This window comes from Sceloporus occidentalis, unplaced genomic scaffold, assembly GCF_023333645.1.
Source record: "Sceloporus occidentalis isolate IW3139 unplaced genomic scaffold, rSceOcc1.0.p SCAF_3, whole genome shotgun sequence".
Lineage (NCBI taxonomy): Eukaryota > Metazoa > Chordata > Lepidosauria > Squamata > Phrynosomatidae > Sceloporus > Sceloporus occidentalis.
In genome coordinates this window covers 74,679,689-74,704,602 of record NW_028316983.1, presented here as the reverse complement: position 1 = coordinate 74,704,602, position 24,914 = coordinate 74,679,689, and the positions used below count along the sequence as shown (strand labels likewise).

The following is a 24,914-nucleotide window of genomic DNA, read 5'->3' as shown; positions in this document are numbered from 1 at the left end:
AATATTAAATATCTACAGATGCACAGGTATGTACTTATAGCTCTTTGCTTGACCAACTCAGCAGTCACATAAATTGTAACACCTCTCTCCCCACACCTCCAGGAATAACCATAGGAGGGCATAAACATTCATTATACATCAACCATCTGGAAAGAATAATCAGAAGAATATGTTCAACCTTCCCCTCCATAGCATTCCTAAATCCAGTTCTATTACCTCTTCATTGAAAGGGAGTGGTGGCACAGATGGATCCAGGTGAAACAACTCATCACAGAGAAGGGCCCTCATGCACAGAACCAGACCATCCACATCTCTTGCCATTGGGCCAGGCACAGAGATGACTGGAAAGAAAGAGAGAAAACACTGAACAAGGGGAAGGAGACACTGATGTGGCTTTGATACTGCAATAAGTATGGACTGCATGACTCAGCTGAAGCAACTGCCTCCCATTCATTAGGTTTTTGACCTGCCTAATAGTGCCCTTAAACCAGTGGTTCCCAACCTTGGGATATTGCTGCTTGAGGCTACCAACTCACTCTGTCTTGGTGATGGGACAAGAGTAACCCTATTACCATATAAGGTTATTATCTGAGGTCTCACTGTGTGACAAGATGCCAGGCCAATTGGATACAGCACAAAACCATGATTTAGTGGTTTGTTGAGGTTGTTCTTGTGTACATTCAAGTCATTAACAACTTATGACACCCCTATTTGTTTGTTCAGAGGGGATTTTCTTTTGCCTTCCACTGAGACTGAAAACATGTGACTTGTCCAAGGTCACCCAGTGGATTTCCATAGCTGAGTGGGGATTCAAACCCTGCTTTCTAGAATCATAGTCCAATGCTCAAATCACTGCACCACTCTGGTTCTCCTGTTTTTCACAGCAAGTGATTTTTGTCAGTTACATAACTATGCTTTATTTCATTGAAATGTTAGTATTGGCTTAATTTGTCAGTCTGACTGTTGTGGCACAAAGTTTGAGAAAATCCCATTGTGGGAGGAAAAACGAATTAATTAGAGGAAAACACATTCTCCTTGATGCCTAGTTTAACCTAGAGTTTTGTATGTCACTACTGAGTATAACACTGACCTGCAATCCATTCTCTATGAATATTAATAGACACAAATCTGGAGTTTTTAAACATACCAACTGATACTTTAAGTGGCTGAACATATATGTTAACATATATTACTATCTCAAGAAGTAGCAAACAAAACATATGTAATTGTTTCCTGTGAAGCATCATGATTAAATGGTTGAGGCAAGTCTCTGGAAGTCCCCACATGAAATCTGAACTCACCAGAGAAACATGAGATAGGTACAAGTTAGTATCCATGCCCTTTCTGAAATATAGGACAATAATGCTAACCTGCCTTGTACGATATTCTAAGATAAGATAATTGCTAATGCATGACAAAATCCAACATCTACAGTCATGCAATACCTTATTAGGACCAACTGCAATTCCCCCCAAATGTGCAGGCTTTTGAAGGCTTGGTGGTCCAAAAATGCGGATAGATATTTTAAGCTATGAGGTCTGTAGTTAAACACAGTCTCAAGATGGAGACCACAGCCTCTCCATAAGGTATCAGAAAGATTTGGGGGCATATGGGAAAAGAGATATAGCAATACTTACTATTAGCTATTTGTCTATAGGGCGCAAGCATATGCATGCATGTACACATGTTGTACACATCTGCACACACACAAACCTATCACTTGATACTGTTTTTCATCGCACATTTTTTTCACATCTAAAAGATTTTCCTGGTTGTAGCCCAGGCTCTAATTCTTATGGATAATTAAGCTTCTATATAAATTAACAGTAATGTCACCATTTCCGTCTTCCCCTTTTTTGTGTGTGTTTTTTGCACACAGCCTGCAAAATCTTCATGACTGATCAATCTATTAAAATGTGTCTGGTCTTCATTTTTTAAAAAAGTAATCACAAAAAGAATGAGGTTGACAGTTGGCCTCTTTTTTAAAGGACATTTGGGATTAAAAGTGAGAAAGAAACCTGAATTCCAATTGCTTATCAGAAGAAGACCACCATATTCATCAAAGACTTTGGTGCTTGTTTTGAATTTTCCCTTGAGCTGAGTAAAAGTTTCACCTCTAGCTTATATTTTATCAGTGGCCGACTTTCTCACCTGAGTTCATTCCAGCTACAGGAGTGGTAGCACCTTTGACGCTACACAAGGGGAAACGAGAAAAGCAAATTAATGATGGAGAAAAGCCAAATGACAGAGAGAGCCAAAGAGACCCAAGCCATGAAATGCAAGTGACATGTGTCAAAGGATGTTACTAATAGCTGCAAGCTATTGAAAAGCCATTGGAAATTCTGCACAGAACACCTTCAGCATTTTTCCTTCTGATAGGGAAACATTATAGACACTATTCATTATCTCTAATTAACATTCTAGTATCTGTGAATCTACACGTAGTAAGGAACTATCAGACATCCACCTTTTACTCAAGCAGATAATGGATATTTTAACTATGCAGCTTGCATACACTGTGGATTCAAACAATTTCACTTCCCTTCTTAGAGTTTAAACCAGAACTAACAACAATTTGCAGAGAGATTTGAGCTTTAAGTGAAAACAGGCTCTGGACCTTCCCCGTGTTTAATACTTTCAGTGGCACAGCCCACTTTTTAGTCCAGAAGTTAGGAGTTATGCTACTAATACAGTTCTCTCCACCCCCACCACCCCACCCCAAGTGTTCTTACACATATATAGTCAAATTTCCTTTAAAACCGATGTATCAGAAAGTACTCATAAAGTTTAGCTGAGTATAAAATAGTATCTCATAAAGGGCGGGCATTCCCTCCCAATAACCCAATTTTAATTAAACAACAACAAAAAAAGCCTGAGGAGATCTTACTGCAACTTATTTGTGGTATATAGTTATAGTACTAAAATGTGAGTGGAGGTTCAACAGGGCTAATTTTAAGATCTGATTTAATGTCAACTTGTATGCAGAAAATACCATATGAAAAGCAGGTTTAGACTTGGAAGAAGGAAGAGTCCAGAGAGGATGAAAGAACATCAACAGCATAAGATATGCGGATGACACCATACAGCTAGCGGAAAACATCATAGACTTGGAACAATTGCTAAGGAAGGTCAAGGAAGAAAGTGCAAAGGCAGGCCTACTGCTGAACAAAAAGAAAACAAAATTAATAACCACAGAGAACCTACATAAAGTCAACCTAGACAACGAGGAAATCAAAACAGTTAAAGGTTTCCCAAACCTTGGATCAAGCATTGCCATTGCCATCAAGAAATAAGATGCCTAGGAATGAGAAAAGCAGCTATGAAAGAACTAGACAAGATCCTAAAGAGTAAAGATATACAACTGAGCACTTAACATTAGAATCATCTAGTCTATCATATTCCCCATCACCTCATATGGATGTGAGAGCTGGACAGTAAAAAAAAGTGGATAAAAAGAAAATTAACTTATTTGAGATGTGGTCCTGGAGAAGAGTGCTAAGAATATTGTGGCCAGCCAAAAAGACAAACAAATGGGTCCTTGAACAGATCAATCTGGAACTCTCCCTGGAAGCCAAGATGAGTAAACTAGGGCTGTCGTATTTTGGCCACATCATGAGAAGGAACGACTCATTAGAAAAGACAATAATGCTAGGAAAGATGGAAGGAAGTGGAAACAGAGGAAGACTGCATGCCAGATGGCTAGACTTAATTAGGGAGGTCACAGGCCTGAATCTCAAGACCTGAGCAGAACAGTGGAGGATAGGGGGGCTTGGAGATGTCTCATGCACAGACAGGGTCACCATGAGTCAAGGTCAACCCGAGGCCAGCTGACAATAACAACTGTGATGTGGATAAAAAGGCTTCTTAGTAAGAAGAGTTTGAATAAAGCTGACCTTGATGTTTTGAATTCAGAGACATAGCTGTGTCAGTCCAGAATATCAGTATGCAATGGGATCCTGAAGCACCTTTCTGAGGAAGTAAACTGAGGGGTGAAACTGGCAGCTTTCTGGCAGCTTGGGGACATGATATTTAGACAATGCATGCTGCCAAGCTGCCGTGAGGCCACCATGAAGCTGCCCACCCAGCCACATGGTGGCAGCTTTTCAGCACTCCAGTGGCATGGTGTTTAGATGCCACATGCTGCAGGAGCGCTGAAAAGCCACCACCATGGTGAAAAAGCTGGCTTTTCCTGGCTCAAAAAGGAGCAGCTTTCTGCTGCTTCTTTTTGAGCCAGCAAAATGCCAGGTTGGGGGGCATGGCGTATGGTTGCCACGGCCTCAACACAGTGATCAAAGGGCAGCGTGACACCACTCCTCTGGGCAGTCTGTTTCACCCCAAGTCTATAAAAGCTTATGCTACAACTTGTCTCACTCAAGAGAGTCTCAAAGGTGCTACAAGATCCTTTTGTATACTTGATGTTTTGAGTGGTATGGAAATATCAGTGTAAATTTGGCAAGGATGGGAAAAGCAAGCAAATGCTCCACAGTAGAGACAACTGGGAATGCTGTTGTGTAATGGGCACACTGAAGCAGGGAAGAGTGATTACTGGCCTCTGGGCCACTATCAGTCGAGCACATTTTTGCATCCAACCCAGTATGTCTCTCAATTCCTCCTTCTTGGTGATTCAACAACTCTTTCTCGGCCACAGTGACATTTGCCTGCCAGTTAACACCTCTGTCTGTCTCTCATTCTCTCCTTCCTTCTTCCCAGGTAACATGGCAGTTGTAATGAAAAGAATAAGAGAAAAGAACAACAGGTAGGTTAGAGTACCAACCATGGAGCACAGTTGCTAGAGCACCATACCATCTTTCAGAAAGGCTGCATGTGCACTGCAGAAATAATCCAGTTTGACACAACTTTAACTGCCATGGCTCAATGCTATGTTGTGTTACCAGAGCTAAATATCTAAAAAAACCAGCCCTACAATTCCCAGAATTCCATAGTATTGAGTCAGTTAAAATTGTATCAAACTAGATTATTTTTGTAGTGCAGATACAGCCAAAGTTGATGTAGAATCACATTCAGGTCACTGAGCTCACACCTGTCATCACACCCTCACTCTTTATCTTCTTGTAATAAGAAGGCAGAAAGATGGATAAAGGAATGGACTAGGGAACCAGATTTGTTGTTGTCGTTGTTGTTGTTGTTGTTGCAGCAATGGAGTTATTGGTCAGAGCTGCTGAAAGTGGGGTGAAATTTAGGTGAGACAAAGAGAGGAGCCATCACTTTTGTTCAAGAAAAGTCTTGCACATACAAGTCAGCCCGCTCAGGAGGAATCCCTTGTTATCTAGAAGCAGGCACTGATGTTGGCTAATAATGAGTTAAACAGCAAGTTCTGTAATGATTTGTGTGCTTTCGGTTATTTTCTTGGTTATTTTCTCTGAAAAACTCTGGGATGCATGTTGTAAGCATACAAGAGAAAAAGAAAAATAGAGACAGGAAAGAGAGAGAATAGAATGTATTAAGTTTATGTGGTTTGAGTGTGTGTGTGTATGTATATGTATGTCATGGGTATGGATGAATGGGTTGTGCACAATGCATTTAGACAGGTGTGAGGGAGAGAGCAGTTGGGAATGGATGATGAATCAGGTACAGACTGTGTGTGCTGATGGGTGGATAATATGTGTCTGTGTAAAAGACAGCATGAATGGAGGAAGAGGAGGAGAGACAGGGAAAAAGCATTCCATGCACCTTTTGGCCACCTGTCACCAGCTCTATCCTACAACCACCACAACCACCTCCTATAAAGTGTTGCTACTTTAATGATCTTGGCAAATGGCTAATCATACTAAGAGGAATTATAATCCAAGTACTAGTTTGCTATAGCTTTCTGAAATTGAAAAAAGTAGAAAACATGCTTCAAGAAATTCAGTTTTCTTTTAGACTCCAATGTTTCTACTGTTTGTTTAGTTGCTTATACACGATTCGTGGCTAGTTATTTGTTTCCACATCCATGAAACCTACCTCAGTCTATATCCAGTTGGTTTGATTCCACAGATCCCACAAAAGCCACAAGGCACCCGGATACTTGCAGCCACATCTGTCCCAATACCAAGAATGGACCCTCCTCCTCCAATAAGTGCTGCTTCCCCTCCACTGGAGCCTCCTGAAGATTTCTGGTGGTTGAATGGGTTCAAGGTTTGTCCAAAGAGAGTATTGCCACAGTCAATGCTAAGTAAGATGAGAAAGGAGTAATAGCTTAATGTTATCTACTTTGACATCACTTGACCTAATCAGGCATGCAGTTCACTAAGCATCATGTTGCAACATTACTGGGGAATGTTGAAGTGAGAGCATTGACTCAAAAAGTGTGTGTAGAGGTATTTTCTTCATTTGTTAGACTTGAAAGGCATACTGTCTGCAATGGTGGTTGATCCTTAATGTGTCATGTTTAATGTCATCACCTGGGGCTGCCCCAGTAATATAATCAGAACCTGCCTCCTATGACATCTCAAGGTCTCAGATTTCAGCCCTGAAATCTCAAAGCTTGAGACAGTCTTCAACTGGCAACCTTACATTCCAGTGGTGAGGTGCACAGTATTTGGATGCCACCTCCTCACATTAGTCATAGCTATTCAATACAACATACGGTGTTAAATGGTGTTAGTACTATACTGTTTTAATGTGATGCTTCTTTTAATTGTCTTTAAAAAAATTATTGCTAGGTTTTAGTTTATTCATTTTGGGAGTCACTTTGGGTCCCACTCCAGAAAAAAAGGCAGTATATAAATAATAAATTTAAATAAAATAAAACAAAGAAGGTTTCTGTATGTACAGGGAGAGTAAATACTGTGGTCATACAAATGGCGTGAACATAAAGCAGTAGAAAAAAATGTTCAATTTTTAAAATTTCTGTGAATCAGAAAAGGCACAGTAGTAGATCCATCAAAAATGGCTGTCCTACTTGGACAGACAAGGTCCAGCTTATGTCATTAAGATTTGTACACTGGTAGTGCCTGAAAGTAAAGGAACTTACTTTAATATGGCCTGCGAAGTATTGGTCCTTACAAATGGAATTGCCCCTTGCTTCTTTAATACTTTGACTATTACAGAATCCTCCCGCTCAGGATGGTCTAGAAATTTCACCAAGCCAAGTGTATTAGGATACCCCTTAGAGAATAGAAATAAAATTAGTGACTTACTGTACTATATAAGCACAATAATAATAATAATAATAATAATAATAATAATACTTTTAGAACTGTTACCTATTTTCCCATGAAAAATGCTAAAGGCTTTCAAGTGGAAGGTATGGGAGACTATTATTCAAAAAGGAAGCAATAGCAAACTATTTAATCATTAGGTAATATTATCAAATTTCACCAATCAAGAAAAAATTATGATACTTATTTCAGGAACTAGGTTCTTTTCCATTGGTAATGATGTTTGTTTTTACAAATAACATATACATTCCCAAAGTATCCCCACTAGCATTCAATATCATATCCCAACCCCCCAAAATAGGTGAATTAAAATTGCAATCTGCCATTTTGCTGCTGTGTATGATACAAAGTGTTCTGTCCTTGAACCTCTTTTTGCCTTTGCCTCCCCCAGTAGCGAAACCCCATTAAAGGGTTTTTTTTTAAGTTTGGATTATGGAGACGGAGGAGGAATGCTAGTGGGAAGTCCATGGGTAGGCAACTGTCCTCTAAATCTGCAAAGTTAATTTAATTATATGAGCTAAACAAATGCAAATACAGGCTGAATGTTCCTTATACGAAGTGCATGGGGCCAGAAGTGTTCCACATTTTGAATCTTTTGGGATTCTGAAATACGTGTATTTGTACATACATAATGAGACACAATGATGCTGAAGAGAGACTGAGGATCTGTAAAATGGCCAGAGGTGAGGATCACCACCATTTGACAGATTCTTGCATCTTTCTCCAGCCTCACAAATCCAGTACAGGTACACACTATGCTACTTGTGGTGTAGCTCAGAAAGTTTTAAATTTTGGAGTACTGTACATTGGTTTTGGAATTCCAGATAAGGGATACTCACCTTGTATTACAATAGCCCAATTATTATTTTTATTATTTGCTTTAAATTCACGGCTACTCATTCTCCTGTATAGATCTATGCTATACTATACAGTAGAGTGAGTATGTGGTCTTCCCCTAATTGTGATTTCTCAAGAATACATATTTTTAAAATTAAACCACACAAATACAACAGAAAGATGAGCAACACTAGAACTTAAGGGAAGTAAAGCAGGAACAATAAATCAGGAATAAAGTTTAGGAATAATGACAAAAAGTACCTTGCAAGCAACATCTTCCTTGATACTGACAGGGATTCCATAAAGCAATCCTTTCTCCCGTTTTTTCACTTCATGGAGTTGCTCCTCACATCCTGGAAGGTAGTTTATCACACAGTTGATCTCCTGAGTAACTTCTAAGGCCTTTGTTTGAGTAGAACACAGAAGAGGAAGGCTAGTTAGTGGAATAACTTTTGAGTAATGACAATATTATCATTTCTTGGCTGCTGGAGGTATCTTTTCCACACTGCACATATAGTGGGCCCTTGGAATCTACTGGGATTTGGTTCCAGGACCTGTCCTCCCATGGATATCAACATTTATGGATGCTCAAGTCCTATTATGGACAATACAGTAGTAAAATGGTGTACCTTACATAAAATGGCAAAATCAAGGTTTGTTTTTTAAAAAAAAATAAAAATACATTTTCAAGCCTTGGATGGTTGAATCCATGGGTCCCAAATCTATTGCTATAGAGGGCTAATGATATATACAGTTGGACCTCTACACTTGCAGCTTTGACGTTTGCAGATTTGATTATTTGCATAGCAGTGAATTAAGATGTTCTCTATAGGAATCTCTAGGTCCTCCAGCACAACTCTGCCAGAAGTTGACCATAGAGTTGTGCTGGAGAACCTAGAAGTTCCTAGAGAAAACACTTGTAGGTCCTCCAGTATGATTCTATTATCACCTTCTGGCAGATATTGACCATAGAGTTTCACTGGAAGACCTGGAAATTCCCAGAGAGGTATTCTCTCAGGTAAAAAGAAAAGTGACTTTTTTAATTTGTGTTTTTTCCACAAATTAAATGTGGAAGGACCACTGTAGTTGCATATTTATTATATGCATAAAAATACTAGATTGCTGCAACCATGGGGCTCCCACTTTTAAAGCTAACTAAGGATGTGTTTTGACTAGGTAAGTACATTTTTGACTTTTACCCATAGAAGTACGGACAAAAATAGTACACCAGTGTTTTCTCTGCTGTGGAACAAATGAATATTTCTGCACAGATCTACCCTGGTATTCACATATCCTAATGCATAAAATTGTTCTGTGCAGAAATACACACGGGTTTTTTGCACAGCAATAATTTGTGTGTGTGTGTGTGTGTGTGTGTGTGTGTGCGCAAAAAAAAAAAAAAGATGGCCAGAATCCTATTGGGTAGTTATGAATACAGTACATAACTGGGATTATCACACAGGAGGTTTACCATGGGTTAAACACCAGCAAAATACTCTCGAAGCACAAAAGTGTGATAGCCAGTTGTGCTTCTGATTTGTCACTGAGGCATCCCCTCACCTCTCCCATCCTCAAAGCATTCGCAGAGCAGCCATTTCTTCAAGAACAGGAATGCATTTGTGACTGCTTCAAATTCTCACTACATATCCCCTTGTTTTGAGGGGATTGTGAAAATTCCTTAATCCCCACTTGCTGGTTAGTAGCAACCCCCCCCCCCCCCAAACAGAGATACATGGGGTCTGTTCTGTTGATAATCAGGAGGCAAGAAATGGATGTTCTAAAAAAACAAAACCCTACCCAAGTGAATAATATCTGATGCAGGAGAGGATTGGGACAGGGACCTTATTTGGGCTTGTTGCAAAAGAGATTGTGAACACAGGACAGGGGAACATACCCCAACTGTTTGCAGAGCTACTGACTGGTATGTGAGGATTGTGAGGGTCAGGCCTGAGATTTACTACATAGCTATATAACTACTAAGGTTATACAGCAACATAGACCATAAAAGATTCCGACCACTGTGTACAAAATACACTGTCTCCAGAGAGGTACATTTTTGAGAAAGATTGGGTTTTTTTATTTGTTGTTGTTGTTGTTGTTGTAGGTGCAAGAAGCACAACTGCTGAGTGTTTCAACAGAAAATAGCAATCTTGCGCACAAAAAATAGTCACATGGGAAGAGTTGCAAGATTGCTAGCATTTTGTACAAAACAGAAATCATGTACATTGTTATGCACAGAATCTATATGTATATTTCTGTACAGGACCATTTCCCCCCAAAAAACGTTGGGATGTGTGAATACCTGGTGAAAATTGCACAAAATTCTTGCCACTGGTCTTATATATGAGACTGGTATAAAGAAATCAATTTTTGAGACAGGAAATAAATAACAATAAATATCCTTTCCAACCCTTCTTCTGATTTCTGCTTGTGATGAGGTGGCAATTATGGAGCAATTTGCCTGTAGAAGGTTGAGTTGATGCCCTTACTAATGTTTATCAATATTTATCAAAGAACAATCTGCAAACCTCTGATTCCTAAGTGGCAGTGTAAAGAAAAACATCCACATTTATCAGTTTATGAATGCTTCACTGATGTACCAGTGAATAGACAGTAGCAATTACCAAAAGTATTGGTTTGTAGCCAATATCATCCAGGGAGTACATTGTGGATTAGAGCTATGAGCTTTTTTCCAGTTTTGCAAATGACTCCCAAATAATTGATGGGAACCAGTTTATGATTTCAGAGTCCTTTTCTAAGCAGTTTGATAACTGCAGCCAAGGAAGAAATGAGGAATTATATCCATGGGTCCCTTCACACTACATAATTATAACAGTAGTATTCTACTTTAAGTGCCAGGGTTTAGTCCTATGAATCCTGGGGTTTGTATCTTAGGAAGACTCTAAAGCCCTATCACTGGGTTCCATACGATGGAACCATGAGAGTTAAAGTGGAATAAGAGCACTACAAGTCAGCAGTGTGTATTGGTCCCAGGTCTGTAATAGCATTGGTTGAATAAATGGAAAATAAATTGATAAATCAATTACAGGATCCAGTTTAGCAAATGGTTTGGGAGCCCTGGTGGTGCAGTGGTTAAATGCCTGTACTGCAGCCACTCACTCACAAACCATAAGTTTGTGAATTTAATACCAACAAAAGGACTCAAACTTGACTCAGGCTTGAATCCTTCCGAGATCGCTAAAATGAGTACCCAGATTGTTGGGAGCAATTAGCTTACACTTTGTAGACCGCTTAGGGAGTGCTTAAGTGCACTGATAAACCATATACAAATGTACTTGCTATAACTACTATACCATATTACCAGACAGCCTACCCTGTCCCCATGTGTATATTGCATTGAAAACACACACAAGGTTTATTGATCATCTGCTGTTTTCTCCTGAAAGAAGCTACATATATTTAAGCCTACATTGTACTTAAGCCTACATTGTCCAGCTGCCAGGCAAAGAGGCACTGAATTCACTTAGAAGAACCCTTGCTCCACCCTCCACAACTCTCAAAGCCAAGCAGCTCCAAAAATGGAAATCCCTTGTGGCTTAGCTTTTAGGAGTCCTATAAATCTATCACAGCTGAAAATAACTCTGTTGATCATGTGGTGTATAACAGGCCCAAGTCCATTACATACCAGAAGCAGGGGGAGGATTGTAGACTCACATTAACCCTATAATTGTAATGATCTCAGAAGAGTGATTTATAACAATGCAGGCCTCAGAATTTGGCTTTTCTTTTTTGGCTGCAAAATCTAATTACTTTGGTTTAGAATCTCTGAGTACAGGATTATGGAATTTGTTCTCCCCCCCCCCCCCTAAAAACAAAGGAGCTTCTAATTTATCTTATCTTCATTATTAATTACATTAATTTTAACTGAAGCATATAAAACCAAAAGATTTAAACATTGGGTACTATGCACTGACTTATGATGCCTGCCTGCTTGAATCCCCTCTCCTTTCCATCAGGCTCTTACCATAACAAATACTTTACCTGTGACTTGATTTTCATATGAGTTTCCTGTGTGAGCCATATAATTTTTAACATTGGATGACAGATGTCACTGGTTTGTTTTGTGTAAAAGGTTCTGAGATTCACAGGGGAGGAAAGAAGGGTTTCTACGGTACAAACAATGCATATTAAATATCAGTACTGAAAACTGACATCAGGATTACCTTTTCAGTGTAGATGTACAGGACACTTTCTGGAGACAAGGAGCCATCTCTCAACTTGGCAGCCAATTCCACAAGTGGAAGAGAGAGGACAGGGGCTGCTTTCACACCTGGGTTCTAGAGCAAGGAACAAACACATTGCTGCTGGCATATTCTTGTCCTGCATAATGTGTAGTTGCTAGATCAAGCTGTTATGGCTGACACAATGTACTTTTTCACATGCAGTGCAGGACATACATTGGTCAGTTATTTTGTGATAGGTGTGGCATTAAAACATTTGCAGAAGCAATTTTGCTGGCAAGTGAAGATCTTTTTGTTCCGGCAGGCCTTTGAGAAGTAAATTATGTTCGTAGTAATATGTGTGAAGTGTGCTGTAGTTTATTTTATTTCATCAATTTTATTAGTGATTTACATCCTTAATAACTTTAATCACAGTTTTAGTAACATTGACATTTAATTCTTTTTTAAGTTTTGAAGAATAGATTCTTGTTTTATGTAATCTTGTTTTATATTTCTGTAAACCACCTTAGATCCCATCCCAGGAGAAAGACAGGTTATAAATTCAAGAAACAAACAAATAATAAGAAATATTTATTTATTGTATTTCAGAGTTGTCCTTCTACTCAGTGAGTGCTCAGTGTGGTTCCTAAACAAAGTGGAAACATTTTTAAAAAATTACACACATTACACCAAAGCAAAGAAATTTTCTAAAATCATCACGAATCACTAGAGAAGCTCAGTGGAATGGAGCTGTTTTTACCACTTGTTCAGAGGCCAATGTGAAGGAACCATTCTGGGAAAAGAACTTTACAGTTTGGGGGGGCCGCTACACCCCTGCCATCTGGGTTCCCCAGACGAAGAGACAAACAGTGGATGAACAACCTAATCTCCAGGTAAGCTCATCTCATATGGGAGGAGGTTGTCTTTAATTTATCCTGGCTCCAAGCCATCAAGGACTTTATGGATAAAAAACTAGCACCTTAAAGGAAGTTGTTTCAAGACTGCAGACAGGTGTCAAATGTCTGACTGCTGTGTTTTTCACTAGCTACAGTTTATAAGCCTTATCCCCAACTGTATATTCCACATCCCTTTTCATTTCATTTCTTTAATGGACTGACCCTGCATTTCTGGGCAGTGCAACTAGAAGAAGGAGGAGACTCTCTAGACAGAATTTGTTCTCATGTTCTTCAACATGTGGGAATTGCTCACAGTGAGAATGTGAAGGAAAAACAAGAATGGAAGATGAAAACACTGAATCCCTTGTTCACTGTAACAGATGTTTCTGGGTTATATTTGCAACACCCTTGAATGAAGGGAGAAATAAAGCTGAGCAATAAGCACTGGAAAATCTCACTCAGGGTATGCACTGAATTTACTCTCCATGTGAAAGCTGGAAGATGGGATGCAGAGAAATGCTCCTTCTATGCAGACGTACCAAGTCCTAGCATGAAAAAGCAGTATAGTCCTGGCATGCACCAGCAACTGCCAAACAAATGTCTCATCTGTAGTGATGGATGATTTGTTACCAGCCAGCCAAGATGGGGGGATGGGGACAGCTGCATTCAGACTACCATTTTAAATGTGGAAGAAGGAAAGAAAGCAACTTTATACCCTGCCTGCCTGCAGCTCATGATATGCCGCAAAGTCAACAAGCTTCTAAAGTTAAATAAGGTCCATGGGTCAAGGGGAAATTTCCAAAAAAAACTTAATTGGAGGACAAAGATGGGATGGTTTGTACACCCTTGCTGCATTACAAGCAAGGCAGCACCTTCAAAGTTACAAAAGAATGCTAAATGTCAAGCAGATTTTATAGAAATGAAGCAAACTGTTATAAGTGCGAGACTACCTGGAAAGAACAGTCATATTTCATGACATTAGCATGAGAATGTAAAAATGTAAAATATAAAAAGAGAACAATTAGAGGTCTGAAATTAAGTAGATCTCAATAGCTCCCAAAAGTTAAAAGAGAGGAAATACTATCAGGTGACATGCAAACCCCCAACAGAAATTCACCTGCTGTTTGAACTGTTTTGCTGCCTTCTCCATACGTTGAAAGCCAAGTTCCCTTTTCTTTTTGGCCTCCTCAAGTTTCTTCTGGACTCGTCTCTGGTTCACCCATTTTAGCATCAAGATGGCAGTGGCTGAACCACAAAGCAAGCCTGAGATGATGCGTATATCAATCTCAGCATCAGTGCAAAGCCCCTTGACTTTGTCAAGAGCCATTGTGGGAGATTTCTCTAAGCTGTCAACTGGAAGAACAGCTAGAATTCCGAGTCTCTAGCAGTTAATGGGAAAAGCAATGAGGAAGGGAAGAGGGTGGTGAGTCTTGAGCCCTCCCAGCAGCTGTCAATTCCAAGCAACTGGCAAAGTAAAGCTCACATGTCTCAGGGGTGAAGGCCTTTTAGAAGAGAAAAAAATATCTTGGAAGTGGAGCTCAGCAGCAATTGGCTGAGACTCAGACTCCACATTGTTTGCCTATCATCAGTGAATCCTCCATTAACATTCCAACATGTTTTACAGCCAGTTGTAATATGAAGCCACAAGAGCCAGGGTGTTGCTAAGGGGGAGAGGGACGAAAATATTGCCTCTCCAAATAGGAATCCTGCCCCGCCCCCATGACATTTTCCTTCAATTCCCAGATTTCTAGAATTGTAGAGAGTGAGGCACTGAAAATCAGGCACACATAGAACTCTAATATTTGTGTGTTGCAAAAGAATTCAGTTATTGCTGCTATCATTATTATTGTTGGTTCAATATTTTATGCAGTCACCTTTTGCTTGTGTTTTTTTATTTTAACCTTTTTTCATCCTGTGTCTAATGCAATTGTAATTTTGTCACTAGTACATGACTTGTACTAGATAGGTTATTTTGTCAGAGTGTTTTGTAATGGATGTTGTGCCACAGACAAATACTTTATCTATCTGTCTATTTGTGTGTTTGCATTTCCTTGATAACATTGTCTGACTCTTCCCTTAGGTGTCTAAAATGTATTTCTAAATGCTAAACTTAATGTTTAAGTTATTGCAATGCTAGAAATTTGAAGTCTGAAGGGATATTGTAATTGAAGTGGCAGAATTCTTATTTGTGGGGGCAATGCCCTATTTTGCTCCAATGCTGATATTAGGCCTGCTATATTCCACCAAAGATCTTTTCTTTTCTCCTGTGTGCTGAGTTTGGAAAGTTTGTTTTAAAAGAAAAAAGCTACAGTTACAAGCCCCCAAAGTAGCAAACTGCCATTTCTACTTTTAAAAATTAGGAATCATGCTTCTGTTTCCCATTTCTGAAAAGTAACTAAAACACTGACAAGGCAAAAGGAATGACATTAGCTCTCCTCAGGTGACAACTGTGATTGGAAAAAGGAATTAAGCATCAAATAATTAGTTATTTTTACTACTCACTGCTAGGGTCTGGCTGTGTGTGCATATGCATGCATGCACACTTATGTGGCTATGTAGAAAAATGCAAAGTAATGAGACAGCTAAAGCAACAAACCTTCTCTCAGCAAAACATGTGCTGTTCTGAGATCTTGCCAAAGTGAGATTAACCCCTAGAACAGCAGTCCCTATTTGATAAAAATGATTATTCTGAAAATGATTAATCCTTCAGGGGCAAACAATAGTCAGGGGCTAGGCTGCAGTATTATGTGCTGTGTCTCAAAGTGTATGACACTTTCATGGCCTAAGAAACACATTGGGGGAATTGTTTCAGCCATCAGCCCAAGTGTGGAAATTTGAGTGGAAAGGTAGCATTGCTTTATTAATTTTTTTCTCCATTTGAATTTTAGTGTGTGTGCTGGGATGAAGGGAGAGGTGACAGGGGTTTAGGTTTGCCTATTGTGGTGGGGGACTCCCTAATCCAACAGTCATGAAACTTTAGTCAACCTCCAGGTGCTTAAATGTACACTTTATATTTGGTTGAAACTGTCTGTGCTTGGTCAGAATATAATATTGAACTAAATAAGTAAGGCTGTAGCTATGGGGGAGGAGTGGCAAAGGGGGACTTTGACCTCCTAATAAGAATCCCCCCATGACATTTTCTTCCAGTGCCCATGTGTTTAGTATTGAGATAGATTAAAAGCCATTCATGTCTAGAACTCCTGTATTTGCTGTGTTTGCTTTCCCTTGCCATCTTTGCCTGCCCCTTTTATTTGGGCATCTAAACTCTGTTTCTGAATGCTCAACTGAAATTTTAAGTTTCTGCAATGCTAGAAATTTGGTGATGGAAGAAAAATTTAAAGGAAGGCGTAGAATTCTTATCCAGTGGATCAGTGTCGTCCTTTTGCCTGTACTCCTCCTGTAGCTATACCCCTGCCTTGTTGAAAGGGGCAGACAATGAATGGCTTGTGTGGAAAAGAACTTTTTTCCCAATTTTTCCTTTGTGACTTCATGGACTGTAGTCTTGTTAAAATCTAGCTTGATATCCCAAACAGATCTTCCTTTTTTCACAGGTTAGATCAGGGACAGGCAAACAGGGGACAGAGAAAAGGCAGAACTACTCAGCACCTTATTTGAGTTTACCACAGCTTTCTCTGAAAAGGAGAACAGTGTTCGACCTGGGCGAGATGGAACAAATGATGCAGTAAGGAAAATGTAGCACTGAATAGGTAAATAATAATAATAATAATAATAATAATAATAATAATAACAATAATTTATATTTCCCGCTTCTCCCAAGGATCAAAGCGGGATTACATCATTAAAAACACAGTGCAGTACAGATACTACTATAAAATACTAATACTGAATTACAACATTCCTATTAGTTCCTTAAAATATCAAATCATCAAGTAATCCTACAATCATCATCAAGGGTGGAACATTTATCATAGTCTTATACAGAATCAGGTGGATATGCCCGCCAGAAGAGATCTGTGTTAAGTGCCTTCTTAAAGGCATCTAAGGTGGTAATAAGATGGATCTCCTCTGGTAGACTGTTCCACAATTTAGGGGCTGCGGCTGTAAATGCTCTATGGGAAGTTGTTATTAACCTGGTGTTATAGTGTTCCATTAAGTTCTTCCCAGATATTCTGAGTGTGTGGGGCAGATTGTGTAGGGAGAGGCGTTCCTGCAAGTAACTTGTGCCCGAGCCATGTAGGGCTTTAAAGGTAATAACCCACACCTTGTACTGCACCTGGAAGCTGACTGGCAGCCAGTGAAGGGATTTCAGCACTGGTGTTATATAGTCAGACCTGGGTGTATTAGTGAACAATCTGGCTGCAGAATTTTGAATCAATTGAAGCTTCTGAACCTGGTACAAGGGTAGCCCCAAATAGAACACATTACAGAAATCTAAATGAGAGATTACCAGTGCATGTACCACTGCTTCAAAATCATTTTGGCCCAGGTAGGGACATAATTGGCGTATCAACCGAAATTGGTAGCAAGCACTCCTGGCCATCGCATCCACTTGAGATGTCAACTGTAGTGATGGATCCAGGAGTACTCCCAAACTGCAGACTTTGTCCTTTAGGGGAGGTGTTATCCCATCCAGGACTGGTTGGCAAATCTCCATCCCTGGGCCTGGAGTACCTATTGCTACTACCTCCGTTTTCTCTGGATTCAGCTTGAGTTTATTTTCCCTCATCCAGCCCATCACTGACCCAAGGCAGGCATCCAGAGGAGAGGTGACATACCTAGTCACAACATAGAGAGATATACTTGGGTGTCATCAGTGTACTGCTATCACTGTGCCCCATGTTTCTGGATGATTTCACCCAGTGGCTTCATGTAAATGTTAAACAACATGGGGGACAGAATGGTGCACTGGGGGATGCCTGATGTCAGCTGTCTTTTAAAAGAGCAGCTGTCCCCCAGCCTCACCATCTGGAATCGTCCCGAGAGGTAGGAACGGAGCCACTGGAGCGCAGTGCTTCCAATTCCTAGCTCCCTCAAGCAATCCAGAAAGATACCATGGTCGATGGTATCAAAGGCTGCTGAAATGTCCAAGAGCACCAATAGGGTCACACTTCCCATGTCAATACCCAGACAGAGATCATCGACTAAATCTCAACTCCATATCCCTCCCTGAAGCCAGTTTGAAATGGGTATAGATAATCGGCTTCATTCCTGGGGTAGTACAGGAATACTTGGCTACTCTAAACAAATTCAAGTCTCCAAGGCTAGATGATCATCATCCAAGGGTGTTAAAAGAAGTGGCAGAAGTAATCTCAGAACCACTGGCAACATCCTTTGAGAATTCCTGGTGAAGAGGTCCCAGCAGACTGGAAGAGGGCAAATGTTGACACCCATGATATTCATGCTTATTATTATTATTATTATTATTATTATTATTATTATTATTATTTCCCACCTCTCCCTGCAGATTGAGGCAGGATTACAGCAATCTAAATATTTCAACAATAAAAACGTATCAGCTACATACAATAAAACAATAGCATTGTTATCAGTACAATACAAATAACTGACTCTTCATAAAAACATGCAGTACTAACAGAGGTGAGATGGTTTACAACAGGTTTGGTGGATAGGCTTGCCAGAAGAGATCTGTCTTCAGTGCTTTCTTGAAGGCATCTAAGGTGGTAATGAGGCAGATCTCTTCCGACAAATCATTCCATAACATGGAGGCTATGGCAGAAAATGCTCTGTGGGAAGTTGTTTTAAGCCTGTTTTTTACATAGTCTAATGATTTCTTCCCAGATATTCTGAGAGTGTGGGGTGGGTTGTGTAGGGAGAGGCATTCTGTCAAGTAACTCGGGCCCAAGCCATATAGTAAACCCACCCAGTAAAAGGTGGGTTAGACAATGCTACTATTAAGTTGATTTGAATTGGTTGACTGGCCAAACCCAAAGGATGCTTACCAATGGCTCCTCCTCATCCTGGAGAGAAGTGACCAGAGGGGTGCCACAGCATTCTGTTCTGAACCCAGTGCTATTCAGTATCTATTTCAGTGACTTAGATGATTGAATGACACCAAATTAGGAGGATAGCTAATACTCCATGAGACAAGACCAGAATTCAAAATGACCTTGACAGATTAGAGAGCTTAGCCAAAACTAACAAAATGAATTTCAACAGGGAGAAATGTGTGTGTAGGAAAAAATAGGAAAGGCTGAGATACAGGATGGGGTACACCTGGCTTGATAGTAGTACATGCAAAAGGGACCTAGGAGTCTTAGTAGACCACAACATGAGTCACCATTGTGATGGAGTAGCTAGAAATAATTTCCCCAGCATCCTTGTCTTTTCTAATGAGTTGTACCTTCTTATGATGTGGCCAAAGTATGACAGCCTCAATTTAGTAATCTTAGCTTCCAGGGAGAGTTCAGTCTTGCTTTGTTCTAGGACCCAATTGTTTGTCTCTTTGGCCATCCCCAGTATCCTTAGCACACATCCGAAGGCAGCACTCTTGGCCCATCTGTTTCAGGACATTAGTATATAGTCAAACTCTAGATTCCAGCTTAACAAGTTTCACTGAGATGAGCAATGGTGATATAAGAGACAAGGAAGAAGGAAGATAAGTAGAAGGAAAAAAGTGTATTCTCTTTAGTTAACCCATACTTGTCAGTCTTAAAGAAGAATTTAACATTATCTGGAAGGACCAAGATGTTCAGCAGATGGCAAAAGTCATAGAGAACTATCTAGATTTGTTTTTAGCCCTGCATAGTCAAGGAGAGGTTTCATCAGAGAGAGAGAAATCCTCTCATTAGTTATGATTGCCTAAGATTAGGCCCACCTCTAGGGGAGAGGGATGTGGCATGTCCAGGGTGTTCACAGAAGGCAGGTGAGCCATGAAATCTTGCCACAAGTGAAAGGAACTGGAAAATTAAAAAAAGGTGCTAAGAAGGAGGGATAGCCAACAAGAGGCCTCTGGCTATTGGCCAGCATGAAAACAGGAAAGTTTCCTTGGATACATGGAGGATGTTTAAAATGGGACAAGTGGGTATTATGTAATGGAGAAACTAGGCCATTGTGCCAGGCACTGTGGATTTTTAAAGAGAAGGACATGAATGGCTGTTGGAGGGGAGGGTGTCAGGACAGTTAAGTGTCTCATTTGTTTTGTGTGTGTGCGCGTGCACGAATGTTGTGTGCCTTCAAGTCATTTCCAACTTATGGCGACTCTAAGACGAAGCTATCATGCAGTTTTCTTGGCAAGATTTGTTCAGAGGTGGTTTGCCATTGACTTCCACTGAACCTGAGACAATTTGACTTGCCCAAGGTCACCCAGTAGGTTTCATGCCCAAGTGGAGAATCGAACCTTAGTCTCCAGAGGGTAGTCCAATGGCCTACAATCTTTTCCTTTTTCACATCCTGCATCACCATTTTGCTGCCTACTTGGTTCTTCCTCATAAATTTAGGAGGGATGTCAAACATGCAGCAGATTTCTCTCTTTGCCTGGGAAGAAGCAACCTAAACTGAACATTCATCTATGCCTGACCCATGTTTTCTCACAGCTTGAGAGGAGTGGAGGAGCGATAATAAACCTGAGGAGGTATGGCAGTGGCTGCCTAGGGAGGCTGAAAGAGGGAGGGTCTGTTTCAAAAAGAAGTGAATATAGTTCTTTCAGCTGCTAAACAACATTCAAAAAACATTTGGGAAAAGCAAATGACACCCCAGGTTTGTAGGGTGTGTCTTTAAAGGCCCTGAATCCCATGAGTATTGCAAAACAGTTAATGATTCCATGTGATGCCCTGAAAATGTAGTTTCAGATTCTTCTTCCTTGTATTATTGTAAACAGCACATTTGGTTTCACAGATATGCCTCTGCTGACAACACTTAGATAGGTCACCATATCTCTCCAAGAGGACAAGATAGATGTGACTGACAATCATGTATATGCTTGTTCTAACTGACGAATCCAGTAGTGCTGGATTGTATTTGAGCTATGTTGAACATTTGATGTAGTTGTGTCAAGATTACATTGGGTCTGAGGTGAGATGAAACAGAGAGGGGAATTTAGTTAATGCAGGGAGACAGAATATAAGAGTGGGAGATTGAAAGCATCAGGAGCAGGAAGGGTGGAAGGTAGCACATATTTATGGAGGTCAGTTCCTTGCTGAAGGGGAAGGGAGGTAGAAAACAGCTGTGCAGGGTTGCAACAAAGATGAAGTGATGATATGATTGTGTGCTGACTAAAGAACTTCTCTGCAGCTATAAGAGGATGAGGGATACAACATCCACTTCTGGGAGTGGGCACAATGCAGCCTTTGCCAATCTGATATTCTCCAGATGTTTTGCACTTCATCTCCCAGTAGCCCTTACCAGTATAGTCGAAGGTCAAGGATTGTAGGAGTTGTAGTCCAAAATATCTGAAATGCCCAAGATGGAGAAGGTTGACATGAAGGGAGTAATAATAAAATGCCGGTTGTTCCAGAAACTTCACTTTTATAATCCTGCATGTATTCATATGCAAACAACCTTCTGTTCAAGAAATCCTTAAGCAATAGCCTCTCCCTCTGTTCATCCTTTGGCTTCTGATTTGTTGTTCTCTCTTGTGGAGAAGATATTGAAGCCATGCTGAGGTTAAAGATGTTTTGAATCAGGACTTAAAAGAAAACGGTGTTGTGGAAGCTTCCAGAGAAGTAAACTTGAAGCAGACACATTTCAGTCTCATGATAACTACCAGCAAACAACATGGCACAAGCCCTAACAAACAAATTAAACCTTGGATGTAAATCAGGGATGGGTAAAGTATGGCCCATGTGCTCCCTGTGACTCCCTGGCTCTCTACACCCTAGAAAATCTACCCTGTCCCATGGGCAATAGCACCCTCTAGAACACAATGAGGGGGGAAAACCCATTCTTCTTGGTTAAATGCAACCCCCATTTTTGCATATCCTGAAAACCCACAACTTCCTAGGAATTTTCCTGCACAGTGGTTGAAGGTGCATTGTGAATATAAATCAAACAGGGTAGTAGTTACATATTCCTAAGAAAGGACTCACCACGATGACTTCATTTGTCCAGAGCAATTTCCTAGAATTTAGAATTAAATGCTGTGTAGCAGCTGCTTGATAATGATCTTCAGACTTTCTGTTAATTGGCCAGAACCCTGAAGGTGAAAGGTTTACTGAAGGAAAATATTCCCTAATTGTTTCAATTATGTTAGGTAGCAAATGCTGTTTTGACCCCACTCACACTAGCATCTTCTTTCCGAATATCACAATGCCTCTCTGACTAGTAGGTCACACAACTGAGTTCTTTGTTCATCATGCTTTTGTGATTTCTATCTCTATTTCAGTATTTTCCAGACTGGTTTTGTGACAGTTTTTCTATTTATCGCACAATCAGTTTGATAAAAATTTTATAGCATAAGCAAGTTACACACTGCTATAACTCCTGGTCCATGGGAATGTTTTAAGCTTTCTGAACCAGTCTGGTAACTATAGAGTATTTATGTGGATAGGATTGTTCTCCATTTCCTGGCCTTGCTCAGCTAAGATATATGATCAACCTTGAACCGCAGCCATTGTGGTAGTTGCAGTGAGGGTGCATGACACCACTTTGCAATGAATGCCTACACAGTATCATAGTGGCGAATGTCTACACACTTTAAAAAAGGAAAAGAAAAAGGCATTAAGTAGCTAAAACAATTACAGATCCCATACTTATGTTGTCACTGTAGCACAAAAGCATGGATCTAAACCAGGATTGGGTGATTATCTGGGATCCCTCTGAGGATTGCAAAAACCAAGGTTCCGCTGTACATACTTTGACTAAGAAGAAGAAAGGGGGTAAATCACACTTAACTTCCTTAGTATGAATGCAAGGTTAGCTTGTAATGACACTCTCCCAGGGTGAAAGGCAACCTTCAACTCACAGTTTCTCTTACTCCGAAACTCAGATGACTCAGCTAAGGCTGTAATTCTTCACAAAGTTTTTTCTCAATGATAGCAATGAGTAATTTCAGCAATTTTTTTTTCTGCTGCAAGAAACTTCGAAAAACCACATTTTTTCAAACGCTATTGGCAATTCAGGAATCATCTACCCAAAAATTCACACATGATAGTTTTGCACAGGAAAAAAAAAAACAATTTTCTGTATAAAAAATAATATTTCAACACAGAAATATTAATTCCTGTGCAAAAATGAACAAAACAATTATGTGCAAATTTTGTGCAGAATAGGTCACAAACTGTGCATATTTCTGTCAGTTCAGGATTTCTCAACATTTTAAAAACATGTATTTTGGCCACTTTTCAAATATTTTTGATTATTTGTTTCATCTCCATAGCTGAAGGAGTAAGCAGGAGTGTTGTCGGCTTGTTTTACCTTCAAGGCACTCAAGCATTTCTACATCACTTTCCTACCTTTCTTAAGCTGCTGATGAGAATATGAACCCCAAGCATGGCGGGCTTTAGAAGTCAAACCATTTCCCCCTTTATATCAGACAGATAGATAGGCAGATGTTCTCAATTCTGGGACAAAGGCAAAATAACAACAAACAGATAATATGTTTTGCTAATATTGGGACCTAGTTTTGTAGATTCTTTGACGTTTCTTTAATGTGCTATTTTGAATTTGAGTTATTTTACAGGAGTCAGATAAGAAAAGAAAAGCTGAAGCAGAATAATTTTAGCAACAAGGATAAAAGTCCTGAGTACAAATAATAATAGGTAGTAATCCAGATTATCATTTTGTATCATTTTACCCCAGAGCACCAAAAACAATTAATTGTTCAAAGGAATCAAATACAAAAGCTTATAGCCCTCCCTCAGTACTAACCATTCTAAAAGTATAGTAACAGCTCCCAGGAATATGCTTTTATTTTCTGTAGTCATCTAATAAAACCCTGTACAGAACTGGCAAATGTAATCAGCATCCATTTTGGCATCATTGTTATAGGCCAGGGATTCAGCCATACTTGTTATTTCTTGCTACATCTGCTACTCATTGTGTCTGTTGATTTCTTTCTGGTCTTTAGAGAGAAGTGTAGTGCTGATGGAGCAAAGATAACAATATAGGTTTAATGCTATACCATAACCCAAAAAGGAACAACTTCCATGTGGCTGGGGGCCAATTTACAGGTTGGGCAATGGCCTTGAAGGGCATGGTCTAAGGGGAATGAGGAAAGCATAGCAGATTCATTTTAAAATGAAAAACAGATACAATAGGTAAAAAGTACTATTTTCCATTTATAATTCATGGTTATTTTATTATTAACAAGTAACACTCACTCATACTTGATTAATTAGTATGTAGAAAGACTTCATTAACAAATTAAATCCAGCCACTCATACTTGATTAATTATTATTAAATTTAGATTTGTATATAAAGGAGCCCTAAATGTACTTAATTTGACTTCAATTAATACAATATATATTCCAAAAATTATGGTAAATTAGTTATTTCCATACATAAAAGTGCAACCATGGTAAATTATTTGCTTCTGCACACACAAGTACAGATACCTAAAAGCTTCCTTTTTCCCATTGACTCTAATTAATTTAGTTTCCCCATTAATTATAGTATCTTTAATGTTTTGCCAGTGAACTTTGGAGGCAAATGCTGGTGGGCAATTAAAAAAATTCTAGGGAAGCACTGAGAAGCCCCCCCCCCCCCCAGAATTGGGGCCAGATGTGGCCCATGGGCTGCTCTTTGATAATTCCTGCCATAGCATGTCCTCTGCCTAGGCTATCTTGCTCTTATTACAGAGTGTCATAAATTCCAGCTGCCTGTACCAGATGTTCAATAATGTTTATTCCATACGCATGAGTCTTCTATTGACGTATTTTACATCTTCTGTTGAAACACAGCTTGAAGTGCTTCTCCATAC

At 39.7% G+C, this 24,914-nt stretch overlaps 1 protein-coding gene across 1 annotated transcript in view; it reads right to left on the bottom strand.

Annotated features, from left to right (window-relative positions):
* Positions 1-14,518, bottom strand: part of LOC149316239 (vitamin D3 hydroxylase-associated protein-like) — a 38,017-nt gene extending 23,499 nt beyond the window's left edge. Inside the window, exons 1-7 of the mRNA XM_089515072.1 lie at positions 14,195-14,518; positions 12,185-12,298; positions 8,262-8,402; positions 6,977-7,110; positions 5,965-6,171; positions 2,152-2,192; positions 217-341 (exon numbers count right to left, since the gene is read on the bottom strand). Coding sequence (XP_089371198.1) covers positions 217-341; positions 2,152-2,192; positions 5,965-6,171; positions 6,977-7,110; positions 8,262-8,402; positions 12,185-12,298; positions 14,195-14,404 — 972 coding nt within the window. The 5' untranslated portion in view covers positions 14,405-14,518. The remainder of the gene's footprint in view (positions 1-216; positions 342-2,151; positions 2,193-5,964; positions 6,172-6,976; positions 7,111-8,261; positions 8,403-12,184; positions 12,299-14,194) is intronic.
* Between the last annotated feature and the right edge of the window lie 10,396 nt (positions 14,519-24,914).